The sequence below is a fragment of the Copadichromis virginalis genome, linkage group LG3, assembly GCF_057382275.1.
Source record: "Copadichromis virginalis isolate Kocher_CV1m ecotype Utaka linkage group LG3, C_Virginalis_male_GT1.1, whole genome shotgun sequence".
Taxonomy (NCBI): Eukaryota; Metazoa; Chordata; class Actinopteri; order Cichliformes; family Cichlidae; genus Copadichromis; species Copadichromis virginalis.
This window is the reverse complement of record NC_140620.1, coordinates 4,308,613-4,323,269: the sequence shown is the minus strand read 5'-3', so window position 1 is coordinate 4,323,269 and position 14,657 is coordinate 4,308,613. Positions and strand designations below refer to the sequence as shown.

The following is a 14,657-nucleotide window of genomic DNA, read 5'->3' as shown; positions in this document are numbered from 1 at the left end:
GCCGCCCTTTACACATAAAATTGCGGCCAACAGACTTGTGGAGGTTGGGAAGGCGCCTGGAGCATCACAACAAGAAGGTGAAACAAAAACACACACAAGCAGAGAAATGTGAGAGAGAGGCACGTGCTAGAGAAATGCCTCGTTTGAGAAAAAAACGTTAAATTAGCCCATCTACAAACACACATACACGCAATGAAGAAACAGCTTACACCCATGAACATGTGAAGATTTTCCAGCAAGTTTAAAGCAGTGAAGCTTAACATACACCCGCCGTTACACAATAAAGTTTATCCACTACTAACAAATAAACCCTCTGGGTTGCAGGACAACTTAACTTCAAAAAAAAAAAAAAAAAAATCACAACCAGTGATAACACGACAAATTTAGTGGTTAATAAAAGTCAAATTGTGACATGTTTTCTTCTGATTGATTAATACAAGTGATTACTGAATGAAAGAAAATTCCATTTTTGTGCTTTAAACATGATCTTAAGAATTTTAACATGTACCTGTGTTGTCCTGTCAGCTTGGTGGGTTATGAGAGGATTATATGGTGAGAAAAAACAAAAAAAAAAAAAGGGGGAGAGAAGGCTGACACAGGGCCTGGTCCCGTTGTTTTTCCCCTCTCTGAGTAACACAGCCAATACAACATGATTTTCCTGTTCGTTTGTTTTTGTTTTTGTTTTGTTTTGTTTTTTCTCTTTATGCTTGATTACAGGCTGCTTTGTCGGCCCGGAAAAGCCGAGGCTGACCCTGGACTCCTGCTCTCCCCTCTACCATCTTTGCTCTCTCCTCTACCATCTTTGATGTGACCCTGACCAAATGCTAAAGCAGCTGAACCCGCAACAACAACTTGAAAATGTCAACAGTGCTGCAGGAAAATGATCTCATGCAGCAGAGACGGAGAGCGGTAATCCAAGGCCCGTTTCACTACACGGGGAGATTTCTGTCAGCGTCTTTTCTTTCTGAGAAGACTGAGAAAGGCCCGGCTCCCACCACCGATTCTGACCACCTTATATAAAGGAATTATTGAGAGCATCCTGAGCAGCTATATCACTGTCTGGTTCGGGAACAGCACCATGCCGGACAGACAAGCACTACAGAGGGTTGTGCAATCAGCTGAGCGCACCATCCGCTCCGAGCACCCTGACCTGCACTCAATCTACAGCAGGCGGTGCTGGACCAAGACCAGGAAGATCGTGAAGGACCTCAGCCATCCCAACAACAGACTGTTCTCTCTGTTGCTGTGTACGTGACAAATAAACATCTGGATTTGGAAAACGAGGCACTCGCAAAGCCACCAGCATTGTGCCTGATTGGACACACCCCTCTCACACACTCTTTACATTCTTGCCATATGGAAAAAGACAGCTTCAGCTGACAGAGCTGTGACGAGACGCCCATTAAGCCCAGATGAAAAGTGAGGCAGAGCAAAACCATGCTGACCTTAACCACTCTGCATTAAAACTGTGCAGGACAGTGACGGACCAACAATGACCATCGGGCAGCAAAAAGGGCGTGCCAGAGACAGGAGGAGTAACTGAGGTCAGGAGGCACCTCAGAATGGACAAAACACCAGGAGAAAATAAGCTGAAGGCACAGGTGTCGGGGCTCGGCCAGGAGCTGACCTCTGAGAAGAGCCGAACAGCAGAGCCGCAAAAGGCCGTGGAGCAAAGCAAGGAAAACATCAATGGACTTAAATCTGATTTCTACGGAAAAGACTCTGAGGTTTCTGCCCTCAATAAGACCTCGAGGCATCAGAGCAGAAACTGAGCATGGCCCAGGAGGAGCTAGCTGAAAATCGAACCCATCAGGCTTGGAGTCCAAGACACCGGACTTGAAATCAGGCCGGAGCATCCTGGAGCTAGATGAGCAGTGTGATTTGTCCGGTCTGCTATGGAGCGAACGTTAGGGGGATGGCTTCCTGTCACCTCTGCCGTCCTCCGATCGCTCAGCGTCCTGGGCTGCCCAGCTCTGGACTGAACGCTCGGGCCGAGACACCCAAACAACCATGGACTCCATTCCCCTGGAATGGGACCACGACTACGACCTCAGCCGTGGGCTTGAGAGTGCAAGCAGGGATCCCAGAGAGCCTTGAGGCCTGTGTTAAACTAACAGAACAAAGATTGAGGTCTTCCACTGGGGAGGTGGAAGCTGCAGACTCTCCTATACACCTTCTGGATGTCAGCCGTTCCACCTGCAAACAAACGGACAGCAGTCGCACTTCTGCAAGCAACAAACGGACATCCAGACAATTGAGCTGCGTATCAAAACCCTGAAGGAAGACCGAAGCAAAAGGGTCAAGTTAAGGAGGAGCGAAATAAGGAGAAGATGCTGGACACTGGAGAAAAGGACTGCCTCAATTGGGGCCAGAACCAGTATGGACAGAACTCTGAGCAGCAGCACCAATGGATGCAAACAGACTGAAAAGGAGGAGGGCAGGACCCAGGGCACGCTTCAGGCCGTGGTTTACCCAGAACACTACAACAGGAAAGTGATGAACACAAACACCCACACAAACACACACATCTACATGCACCGACTCAGAGTGAAAAGAAACATACATATGAACATATGCACTCGTTGATTGAGGGAGAAATGACACACACACACACACACACACAAATTAAAATGTTGATTCAATGAACTGAGAAGTGATCCACACACACACACGCTGATGCAATGAAGAATGCTTTACTAACAAATGCTGCACACAAACATCCAAATACGGAGTTGGTTACAACAGCAAGAACTGATTGATTATTTATTGCTTAAATGTATTTCATGCCACGCAGAGGGCATTTGTGTAGATTTTGAGGACATGGTCTGAAGCACTTTGATAATGAAAACAATGTCTGTGCGTGATGTCTGTTTATGGCTCAAAGCCTCCACTGAATTGTTTACTGTGCTTCACACAGTCTAACAAGGAGCAGTGGTACAGAGCGAAAATGATGAATGAATGGTGTGAGTTTTATTTCGAAGAGATTATGAAAAGGTTGTGTTGATTCAACTTAGTTGTTTACGTTTTTGCCAAGGTAAAGAGTTGGTGTGTAACTAGTGTCTACTATTGAGTCAAGTAAATCCAACATGTTTTGTTGGTGCAAAAAAGGAGTTTTGGTTGATCTTTGGGTTTTGTTTGATACTAGGTTGATTCTATCAGTGAGGTTTGGATTGTTCTCTTTCTCTAAGAGAGAGAAAGATGGTTTGAACTTTGGACATGTTTGCAATGGGCCCCAGTATCTGTTATTGTATGAGTGTTTTATTGTTTACGTTTGTTTTTGCTTTTGTTACAGTGCACTGAGATAAGAACATCTGAGAGGTGTGATCCACCGGTGGTGATATTTTGGTATTTTGTGAGTTCCTGATTTAACAAATCAGCTCTTTAATCCAGACCTGAGAGATTGAACTTTAAAGCGCTATAAAATATTCTTATTGAAAACAGTCGCAAAGTATTTTTTCTCCATGATTATAATGAGCTTGGGAGAAAATTCACTTATATGGGACACTGATCCTGAAGCCTAAAAGGATTGCAGCGAGTCAATCCAGTCCAAAGAAGGAAAAACAAACAAGGAGCTGTTTCCTTTAAAATGATGACGTCATCTTGCTGGTGATGGAGCCTCGAATAGGCTGCGCGTGAGACTCCATTATCAGCAACTTTTGGTATGAATGTGTGTGGATGTATGCATATGACTGACGACTAAAAGTCATGGACTGACGACTAAAAGTTTAACTGACTTGATACTGAGACAAAAACGGTGCTGACTTTAGGATTATTGAATGTCCACAGACAATTCACCCAGCCTGTAAAAGAAGGGTGGATGTTTTGTTTTGCTTTGTTTTGTCTGCAAGAACAGAAGAATGACAGAGACTAAAGAGCTGTAGCTTCACAGCAGTGTGAACTGCAGACTGAACCCTTTGGTTGCTAATTTTGAGCTACTGATGTTTGCATTAAGGAAATTGTGTTTTAGTAGCTGTGTTTTAATTAAGGTATTACATTATATTGTTGGGAATATTAAATGCTAAAGTGAAGAAAAGGTTTGATCCCACTCATGACTGAGCATGTTATTATTAACCATAGTGGGTCACTATAGAGAGTCAATTAATTTTAGAAAAAAAACAAACAAACAAAAAACCCTCCACCGAGGTCTATGAATAAGAGGGGAATGATAGACAGCCACACTCAAAATGGAGATATGTAATGATAAACACTGGTCCCCGTCTTTTGGGCGCTCTCTTGAAGTAGTCAACAATTTAAAAGTAAGATAAAATAACAGGGGCATGTGCTGAGGGGTGGTGCTGCACAAGAACAAGAGTAAAATAAAGAAAATATTGTTTTTAGAAGTGCAAATTAAAATGTACCATTACACTCAGAGGATCAATATGAAGCTTGATATTTGTTAATTTTGAATGAAGTACATGACTGGTGACTGTTCTGTCCTGAGCTTTTGTTTTTACAGCACCCGCTTGATCACACCAACAGTTTCTCGCCACCGAAGAGGGGTACTTGAAAAAAAAATAAAGAACGGGGAGGAATATCATCAAAACTGGAAAAAGGTAATCCCCAAAGGGGGTGATAACGCCATAACTTTCACTATGGTCAAATTCTCAAAATTTGACCCTCAAAAATTCTTCAAACATTTAGACACAAAGTGGAGATTTAGATAAATATAATGTCGTAAACCACATAAGCATGAAGTATTTGATTCAATAAGATGGTGAAATAACAAGCAGCAAAAGGTTGATCATGTTAATGGTGTTTATTCAAGGGTGCAGAGGAGATTATTATTATTAAAGACAACAAATGAAATAACGAAAAGTAGAAGTGGAAAAATTTGCGTTAACGGTAATAAAATCAAAAAAAGAAATACTAACTAAAACTGTACTGAATGTTCACAAAACTAACTAAAATTGACTAGATTTATAGCAGAATGTGTTTGGTTGCATTGATGTGTGCGTGCCCTGCAGTAGTAAAGTTAAGGTAGTACGTTAGTCGAGTCGTCTGTGTTGCTGCTCCGTCCACACGCAGAATCAGGTCAGGAAAAGTCGGGAGACAGCGCCAGAATAGAATTGAGGATGATTTTAATATGACTGTTTTGTAGACATAACAAGAGTCTTGTAGTGGAGAGGGACGTAATGTCCTCCTGAGACCCAGAGAATAAGAAAAAACAGGGAGAAAATATTTTCGTTTTTTCTTTTTTTCTTTTTTTTCTTTTTTCTTTTAAATGAATCAAGTGTTATTAAAATAACAATCTCATAAGATGAAGATCAGGGACCAACCCAGAAGTCACTGACACTTCACTAGCTGTAAACTATTGGTTTAGGAATAAGTGATGGCACTGAACTTTCTATTTCACAAAAGTCAATTTATTTAGGATATCTGAGGAAGTACTGATTTTATTTGGAGACACAAAGGAACATTTGGCACTCCCCTCATCTCACATCTGTTTCATTGTTGTACCCAATCATTCTACAACTGAAATGCCTTGGACTGCTAACCATTTCAGGCAAGTGGAGTGAACCATATTTTGCTAGACTCTCATCAGATTGGGGCTTCCTTTTATTGATCTTTGGAGAGAAGTCTTCATTACTGGTATTATTCAGGTCTTGTTCACATGTTTGTCCCAGGTTTCTCAGCCAAGAGGAGCTTAAACTCCAGATACTGTGAGTTCCTTTCACACATTGAGATCACTGATAACTCTCGGCAACGACGTGATCTCGTAGAAACAATTAGGTGTTATGGATTCAACTATAATTGCGACTCTTATTTTTTACTTTACTGGAAAAGATTTCTGCATTTTACCCATATTTTAGTTTTAACTCAAAATCAAAATTCCAGATTCTACTACAGGTTGGTTTTGCACCAGATAGGACGACAGATTTCAGGTGGCCCTGTGTCTTTCTCTATTACATCTGCCACTGCATCTCGATAATCTTCTCTGTGGCTTTTAGTGGGTCCTGACCCTCTCATATTTTGAAAAATCTATGTTTGAATCTCCCTTAATAATTGTGTTAAGAATTCTCTCCGCCTTTGTCAAAAGTTGGGTATTAGGAAAAAGTGAAATAAATATAAATATAAAGTCCCAATGTGTAGAGCACACATTAATAAATTAGTCATGTTCCCTGTGAAAGTAAATGAGCCTAATTCTTAAAGACCCCTGAAATTATTTACTAGATGTTTATTTTTTGAATAAAATAAATTTCTGAGTTTAACAAAACATTTTAATTGTAAATATCAAGCTTACCTTTCTTTCTTCCATAAAATGTGCTTGTGGGCACGCCAGCCATTTTGAAAAGGTGGGAAAAACAATTGGCAAGGCCACACCCCCACACATGGGATATAATTTTAAAGGTTCTGTTGTCCTCTCTAAGAAACATCAGGACTTAGAGGAGTGGCAAGTAGAGTATGAGAGCTACAAGCAAAAAACTAAATGTGTACTACAGTGCGCAAAAATGAATTACTGGGTCATCAGGGGGTCTTGAGGGACATTTATAAAACAAAAAATCCCACAAACCTTAAAAGTGCACTTGAAAAGCTCACACAAGAAGGTTAACCTAGCTTACCTAGAAGACCTCATCAGGGGGAGCACACTCCCCCTCTTTTTAGAGCTCACCCACTTAACTCGCATCCCAAGAAAACAGCTAACCCCAGATAAGGCAACGTGATGGATCCCGAGATAACAGGACTGGGACATCTAAATAAAGGTGTGAAACAATCGCCTTCAAAAGGTTATCAATTAACTTTAACCAAAATTAGGACCACTCGGTGCGGCAAGAGTTAATAGTTATTAGTCTCAACACCCAAGGATAACCAGAAGAGCATGACTGATATGATGGGACTGAGATTTTGTTACACTTAACTTTTGCAAAACACAAATAAAACTAAATTGAAACTAAGGATTTTCAGAAAATAAAAACTAGACTAAACTAGCAAAGAATTGGTAAAAACTAATTACAACTGGCAAAAAATTGAAAATCTGGAGTCGAAACTAAATAAAAAATAAAACCTAATGAAAATGGCGAAACGTTTAAAACCCTGGTGCAGAGATTGGCAAATCTGACCAGGAAAAGTATGAGATGGATTGTCAGAACAGTCAGCGTTAAAGCCGCATTTGACAGTCCATACTAGGATGGCATTGGACATCTTGGGGGTGGAAAGGGGTTGGTGTGACCAAGGTGTAGTTTGGCTTGTTGTATGTATATTTGAGATCATATGGCTCTGGATGGACCGGTTACCAGGGCATGGAAGGAGGACAGACTCATTAAAGGAGGAGAAGGAACTTGCTGGGATTGGAGATCCTCTGGGTGAGTGGTTGATTAAAAGCATGCATAAAATAGAAGTTATCTGTTGTTATTGATTGGTAATTGATTGATAATTGGCCACATTTACAGCTGTATTGACTTGTTGTGGACGTAGTCGACTTCAGGTTTAAACACTCTAATTAACAGGTTGAAAATAGTGACATTAAAGGAAGAGTATGCAGCACCACCCTGTCCAACCCGTTCTCACTCCTGACGCGTAAAATAATGACGATTTGTCACGTCCCTTAACTTCTCATGCTGACGCCTAAGGTACCCTTCCACGTTTTTATGTGACGCTGTGGGTTGTCAATTCATTCCAATATGAACCCGCTCGCGGCGATCAGAGACGCTTCGAGCAGAGGCTCCAGCCATCCATTTACTCCAATAATAACACCGTCACGGCGAAACATGACACCGTGAAGCACAATCTAACTGGAGAACCGGGGACCCTCTCCGCGAACGGGTTTTTCTCCCTAATTTAATGCTTTCTTTTAATGACATCGTTAACATTTCTCAACAAAAACACGAAAGTATCACTGATAATTCAACAATAAAATCGCTTCATGTTGTGGCCATCACACAGTGTTTTCCAAACTGATTCACGATCTGAAAGTGCGCAGATTTAACGTACATAATCCTTTGTTAGGTTTATTATTTTCATTTCACACGTAAAACACATTTATAGATTCATTCACCACTCCTGCTAGTTTTGGATGCGCTCGGCTCCAACCAATCAGACCAATTTACGCAGACGCACTAATCCCGTAACTGCACACTACCCATAATCCTCAACCGCCGTCGCTATGGAAATGAAGATAACAACAGCTTGGTGCTACCCGTTATTCCTTTATTTACTCTAAAATAATAACCAGCGATAATACGAAATTAAACTGGCCCAGTGCTTAATTATGTAATTAAAAAATGCAAATTGTATTATTTTATTTTTTACAAATTGCAATATTTATCTACAGCGCGCCTTTAGCGACACGTCAACAGATCTTAAGCAAGGCGATTGGATGGTTTTTACTGCAATGCATCTTGGGAGTCGTAGTAAATGTATCTTTCAACTCACGGTCCTGCAGCTAAGTTTTCGACTGGACACGAGGCAGATCCTAGCTAAGTAAGTTGTGATAAACTGTGGGTAATTTGCATGTTCACTGAAATATTAATTTCAGTGATATTAAACTGATATTAAACTTGAAATGTTTTCACAGAGCAGTCTGTGTACCAAGAGAACTACTTCTGCAAAAGTTTATTTAAATTTTTTTGTGATGTATTCTCATGTGTAAGACACTTGCTTGGCCACCCAGCTAATGTTAGTACTGCTCTATTTTAGCAATGTATCTTTTCTGTAATCAATTCAGGGTTTTTTTTAACCCTATTCACGTAATTAACTCAATATTAATGACTTTAATCTCGTAATTGATTTTTTTCTTCTAAATATGGTGTAATACTGCCTCGTAATATAAGTTATTTCTTTGGTCATAAATTATTTTTGTAATCGTTTCACCAAAACAGACCTGAAATAATCCCTACATGTTCCATTTTCATTTGCAGAAATGACAAAGCCAAAAACCAAACCATGCCCTTCCTGTCAGGCCCCAAACACCTGCAACAGGAAGACATGCAGTGGATGCCTGGGCAGCCTGAACCTGAAGGAGGGATTGAAAAAAAAACAAGAACAGTTTAAAAACAGTAACTGGGCTGCCTCTGTTAAAAAAAAACAGAAATGCGAGCAGGGTGGTTAATTCAGCCCAGTTGTCAGTAAGTTTAAAAGTTCTGATCTAATAAGTGGTTGGTCTGGTAGACAATTCTTTATTAATCACAGTTGTCAATGTTTTCTTGTATATCATGAAGTAAGAAACTAACAAGACATGTATATACACATAAAATATTAATTTATAAAAGAGCATAAATAAAAAAGTTATTCACATCAGAATAACATCATCACACTAAAGACATCAAACTAGAAAAAACTTGTTAAAAACTATTTTTTATTCAAGCTACTTCTGATTTTTAATTTAATCGGCTATTAACTGAGAGACAAAACATTTCAAGATGGATTTTATCATACATTTACAGGTTTGGTCACCATAAATACTTTTTAACTATCGACAACAATAAAACAACAAAGATGTGAAACTTAAAGGTTTGTTATACATCAATTTGCTTACATGAAAGACTGGCTGCATGTTTTTCTTTGTTGTTCTTGCAGGTTTCAAAGCTACATGCCCTGGGCTACCAACCAATTCTGTTTCTTGGACAGTTTGACCGTAAGGGCCGTATAGTAGGGGATGTGATCACTCAGATCGAACCAGCGGAAGGTGCTGCACGTGACATCCTCATGAAGATGAGGAAGCTTTATGAACACCTTCTGAGAAGTAAGATATGCTTTGTCCATTATCTGTAACCAGGTGTCCTTATCAGGTAGCCTATCCTAGCTGTCTTTGGGTGATACTCATGGTACACCCTAGATAAGAAGGCAGATCATCACGGGGTACATAGAGACAAACAAGATGGTGAGGATGAGGATAGTTAACAGTCACCAGCTATTCTGTTCTACTCTACTCTATTCTGTTCTATTCTATTATTCAGCCAAGGTTCAGACCAGTAACCTTCTTGCTGTGAGGTGACAGCTGCCCTACGTGTCCTGTTGCTAACATGAAAATAGTGTTATATCTGCCTTATTACCTCCCCATGTGTCGGTCACATCACCAAAGCTAGCCATACTGAACCTCTGGTGTTACCCACCTGAACAATTTTGTATGTGTGTGTGTATAGTATGGTCTTTCACACTCATGTATATACAAATGTAATTTTAAAAATCTTCACGAAAACCAGACCTGATAATTCTCTTCGAGACTTTCTAGTATAACAAATGTTATATAATGTTACCAATATGAACACCAAGATTCTTAAATAACTTATATACTTCTTAAGAGGTTACCTGATTACCTCCCTGAGGTAGTTAGCATCACCATTGTACAAAACTCCTAAGTCACAGTACTAGCTTGAAGTGTCAAATGTTATTCACCACAAAGTCAGGAAAGTAGTGTCATCAGAGGAAAAAGTCATTATCTATCTGGATTTATAGTCACACTCATTAATTTATTAATGTATAATGTAGAAAAGCACTACAGATGTCACACTACCCTAGAGGGCACTTGTACTGAATGATTTGGGTCAGTGAGTGTGCGAGATGACTTATTTGATGCCAATATTTACCAGTTGTATCTTTAGTAAAAACTTAACTGAAAACATGCAAATCACTACTTATTATGTGTTTATGTGTACTGTACATTTTTTCAACCCATTTTAATGAATGTTTAATATTTAAAATTTTTCAGAATTACAAGCTTCACCTCCTGCTAAAAGTTCTACACCAGCAGCTGGACCATCCTCTGCTGACAGTGTCGATGCTGGACCAGTCCCAGACCCAGAGGCTCTAAACGAGGAATTTATTCTTCATTTAGAGCCTGTACCAACATCTTCCCTCTGTCAGCCTCCTGCATCCTCCTCTCCATCTCTGCTTCCTCCTGCATCCTCCTCTCCATCTCTGCTTCCTCCTGCATCCTCCTCTCCATCTCTGCTTCCTCCTGCATCCTCCTCTCCATCTCTGCTTCCTCCTGCATCCTCCTCTTCATCTCTGCTTTCTCCTGCATCCTCCTCTCCATCTCTGCTTCATCCTGCATCCTCCTCTCCATCTCTGCTTCCTCCTGCATCCTCCTCTCCATCTCTGCTTCCTCCTGCATCCTCCTCTTCATCTCTGCTTTCTCCTGCATCCTCCTCTCCATCTCCACATCCTGCATCTCCCTCAATTTCTACGGTGTACACCTCGGATGTCCCAAACAAAAAAAGGACAAGGAAAGGTTAGACGTTATGGTATTGTAAATGTACGAAACACATGACATGTTCGTTAAGTTTGTTAAGATTTCTTTTTCTTAATTTTTGCATTTTTTCCAGTTTTACAGAACTCATGTAAATATTTCATTTGTTATTTTTCAGAATGCCGAAAACACCGTACACAGAAGATTTTCAAATATGAAGAGATAGTAGACAGGAGAGTTGTAAATGTAAGTAATTTAGCCTGCTGTTGTGCAGATTTGTTTGCGTCTTTGGACTTCCCGGATTTGAACTGTGCCTGACTGAATATCCATAAGCTTTTGTATTTGATGAATCTACACTAATTCAGCCACTGAGTCAGGATTTCACTCCAAATAGGACATTAAATAATAACAGACCACCTGATACGACCTGGTCATGCTGCCTTCCTGATGTTTACGTTCTTTAAAGTCCTCCTGACATCATGCTCAGAAGGAGTGATTGATGTGGAGGTGCTCCTTCCCATTCAGTAACATCTGCTTCAGTTAGTTTTGCTTGTGAGCCACAATGTAAGCAGTGTTGCTTTGCTGACATGCACTCGATGCTGGCAGTACAAGCATTGTAGTGGTTCTTATGTTTTTGTAAACTAATTGTATAATATATTGAGCCATTCAATAGTACACAAATGTTTATAAGCTCCTTTTTGTATGCAACTTGCATGTCTTTCTTAATTAATTGTTTGTTTATATCATGTTTTTCAGGAAAAAGAAGAAGTTAAAGTCAAGTGGAAGCCTTGCTCAACATGGTATGTAGTAACAACTTTGTTGGACGGGAACAGACATTCATATTGTTGATAAATAGTTATCAACTCAATTTGAATTCATGTATTTGGACTAAAGTAAATTGGGAGCTTTTAGCTATCGAGCTCCTCTTCTGTGAGGAGCTTGATAGCTGTCCACCTCCAAAGTCCATTATGAGTTTTTGGAGGTGGACATGGTCAACACTTTTAAGAGTAGGCATAAGACTTTACTTCTTTATAGAGCTTATAGTTAGGGCTGGTTCAGCTCAGCCCTTAGTTATGCTGTAATAGGACCAGACTGCTGGGGGTTAGTGTCCCCCCCCCTCTCTCTCTGTCTCTTTCAGGGTTATGCAGGCTCAGTATTGGTTGAAGATGCAGTCACGTCTCCTTTTACTGAAAACTCTCCCCCTCTCCCTCACCACCATCTGTAAACATACATGTCTCAGTAATGCAGTTCATGCATGTTACTAACTAAACTTCTTCCCTGGAGTTTCTGTGCTCTCTCATCCAGCAGGTTCCAATGGATCGTGGCTGCTGCTGTGCTATGAAGGTGTATAAAGCATGACATGAATATAGAAGATATTTCATCCTAAAAAATTGTCATGTGTCACAACCTAAATTGTCCTATTTTGTGTGTGGTTGTCGTTGTTGTTTGTTATGTTTTTCTCCTGACAGTGGCAAAGTGTGGGATGACACATGGGAACCTGCGCAGTTTTACACACAGTAAACCAGGCACCACAGGTCGCAGAGATCGCACAGTTCACAGCTTGTAGTTCAGCATAAAAGTTCAAAATAAAATATTTACTATACATTTCAACCAGTGTCAGTCTCTGTTTCACTCTCTAATTGTGGCTTAAGTACCTAACATATTCATGAATCTGATCGATCAATAATATCTTCCCTGCACTCGACATCTCATAGTTTTACATATCAGCCAACATTATTGTCTACATCCTCATAAATATAGAAGTGACTTGCTTATTATAACATATTACAAGGTAAAGTAATACTGCACTGCACGTATAGTGAGTGTTATGATATTTTGATACCACGGTTAGCATTTACAGAAGATTGTTTTATACAGGAAAACTGTTACTCAATAAGGCCCATATACTAGTTGTTTTTCTCTTTCTCTGTGACCCAAGAATTAATGTGTAGGACTCACAAGCTGGTACCCCAAGGTCGAAAACACCACAGAGATGAGACCACTTCCTTACTCCCATCCTCCCTTTTTCTTTATCTCCTGGAAAAGGCTCGTTAAAGGCTAGGTGGTTTGTTTCAGAATTCACTAATGAAAGAACTCTGTATTTTATGTCTAGGAGTGTATTTTGCTGGGATGATCATAAATTATAGCTGAACTGATAAACTACACAAGGGATACTTTGCTCAGAAGGCAGGAAGACGTTTCCTTATTTAGTCTGTACCGGTTTGAACTGGGAAAGCTGACACACGAACCTTTTTTTCTCTATATAAGCTGTTATGTACTAAATAAACCTTTGAGTCGATTGGGAAGGCAACCTAAAGCAGTCTCTGTTTTCTTGTTCTCCCAAGCTGCTCCCGAGCTCGTACTAACACGCTGAATGGCATACCTGAGTGTTACTTTAAATAATTAGGAATCTTAGAAGGAAAGGACAGAACTCTGCTTATCGCTCGTGCCTTGGAGGGAAAACCGGGATGGACATTTTTTCCTTCAGTGAGTAACACCTACTGTGTATGGGAGCCTAAAGCAAAGTTAACTGCACCAGTACCAGCTTCAGAACATATTGTATATTATATGTTTCTACCTTTTTGTAATGTGTCATGTTTAGATGCAGTGACAATTGCACATTTGGAGTTGTGTTCATATGTGGTCTTTATATACAGGGTATTAAAAAAAATTGACATTTTTTGCTATTTTTCTTGTTTGTTTGCACAATATTATTGTGTACATATTACATATGTAACATTATTGTTAATATTATTATTAGATATCAAAGATACAATTTGATTGAGGGTTTTCCTGTCATAATTTCAATAAAAATGCAATTACACACGTAAACAATAGGATCAAAATAAACTTTTAAAAAGTCTGTTGATCAAATGCTGATTTTCAAAACATTCTAGAGGAAAACAGAGATAAAATAATCTGAACAGTAACAGTGATTGTGGATGATGATGGAGGCTTCAATGGATTATTCTGTTTCAATCAATAGGTTTGTATCTATGACAATAATTTGATAAGTTTAACAGGTTGGTTTAGGCCTGGCAATACAGCAAATATTCACAAACTTTTGTTTTTGAAGAATGTTTATCTTTTTTGGGATGAAGCTATCTGGCAAAATGAGACAACCCTTTTAACCTAATCTTTATGTCTTTTTTGTGGCTATGATACTGGATTTTGGTTTGATGCATATGCAGGTTACAGCTGGGGAATGGCAGTATGTTGTGGATTGATTTGGCATGTTCAACCACTGTTACACCAAACTCTCTCACTTATAACATGATGAAGGCCTCTTACTCAGTGTCATGGATTTTCTATACTTTTGGGGACACAGGGCCAAAGTCTGAGGCAATAAGTCAGATCAAAGAAGGCAATGATTCTAAAATGGGAGTTTACTTATGTCATTATATATATCCAGGAATATGTGCCAGAGGATAGTTGTCATGAAATCAATATTAAATCAAAGTATTCCTTAATTACCACAGCTGACACGAGTTCTCCATAGCTGCCTGCTGTCTCAGGATCTGTCTCCAAAAAG

At 39.7% G+C, this 14,657-nt stretch overlaps 1 protein-coding gene across 3 annotated transcripts; it reads left to right on the top strand.

Moving 5' to 3' along the window:
• Nucleotides 1–3,108: 3,108 nt before the first annotated feature.
• On the top strand, nucleotides 3,109–12,736 carry LOC146712365 (uncharacterized). 3 transcript variants are annotated; one of them, XM_085442220.1, is made up of 7 exons: nucleotides 3,109–8,418; nucleotides 8,856–9,062; nucleotides 9,514–9,679; nucleotides 10,646–11,167; nucleotides 11,304–11,371; nucleotides 11,882–11,925; nucleotides 12,595–12,736. In XM_085442220.1, exons 3-7 carry the CDS (start codon nucleotides 9,643–9,645, stop codon nucleotides 12,644–12,646), a joined length of 723 nt encoding a protein of 240 aa, XP_085298346.1. In that variant the 5' UTR covers nucleotides 3,109–8,418; nucleotides 8,856–9,062; nucleotides 9,514–9,642; the 3' UTR covers nucleotides 12,647–12,736. The 3 variants fall into 3 exon arrangements, with proteins under 3 accessions (XP_085298346.1, XP_085298333.1, XP_085298340.1); XM_085442207.1 differs by having other exon boundaries at nucleotides 8,856–9,679; XM_085442214.1 differs by lacking the exon at nucleotides 3,109–8,418 and having other exon boundaries at nucleotides 8,686–9,679.
• The last annotated feature ends 1,921 nt before the right edge of the window (nucleotides 12,737–14,657 follow it).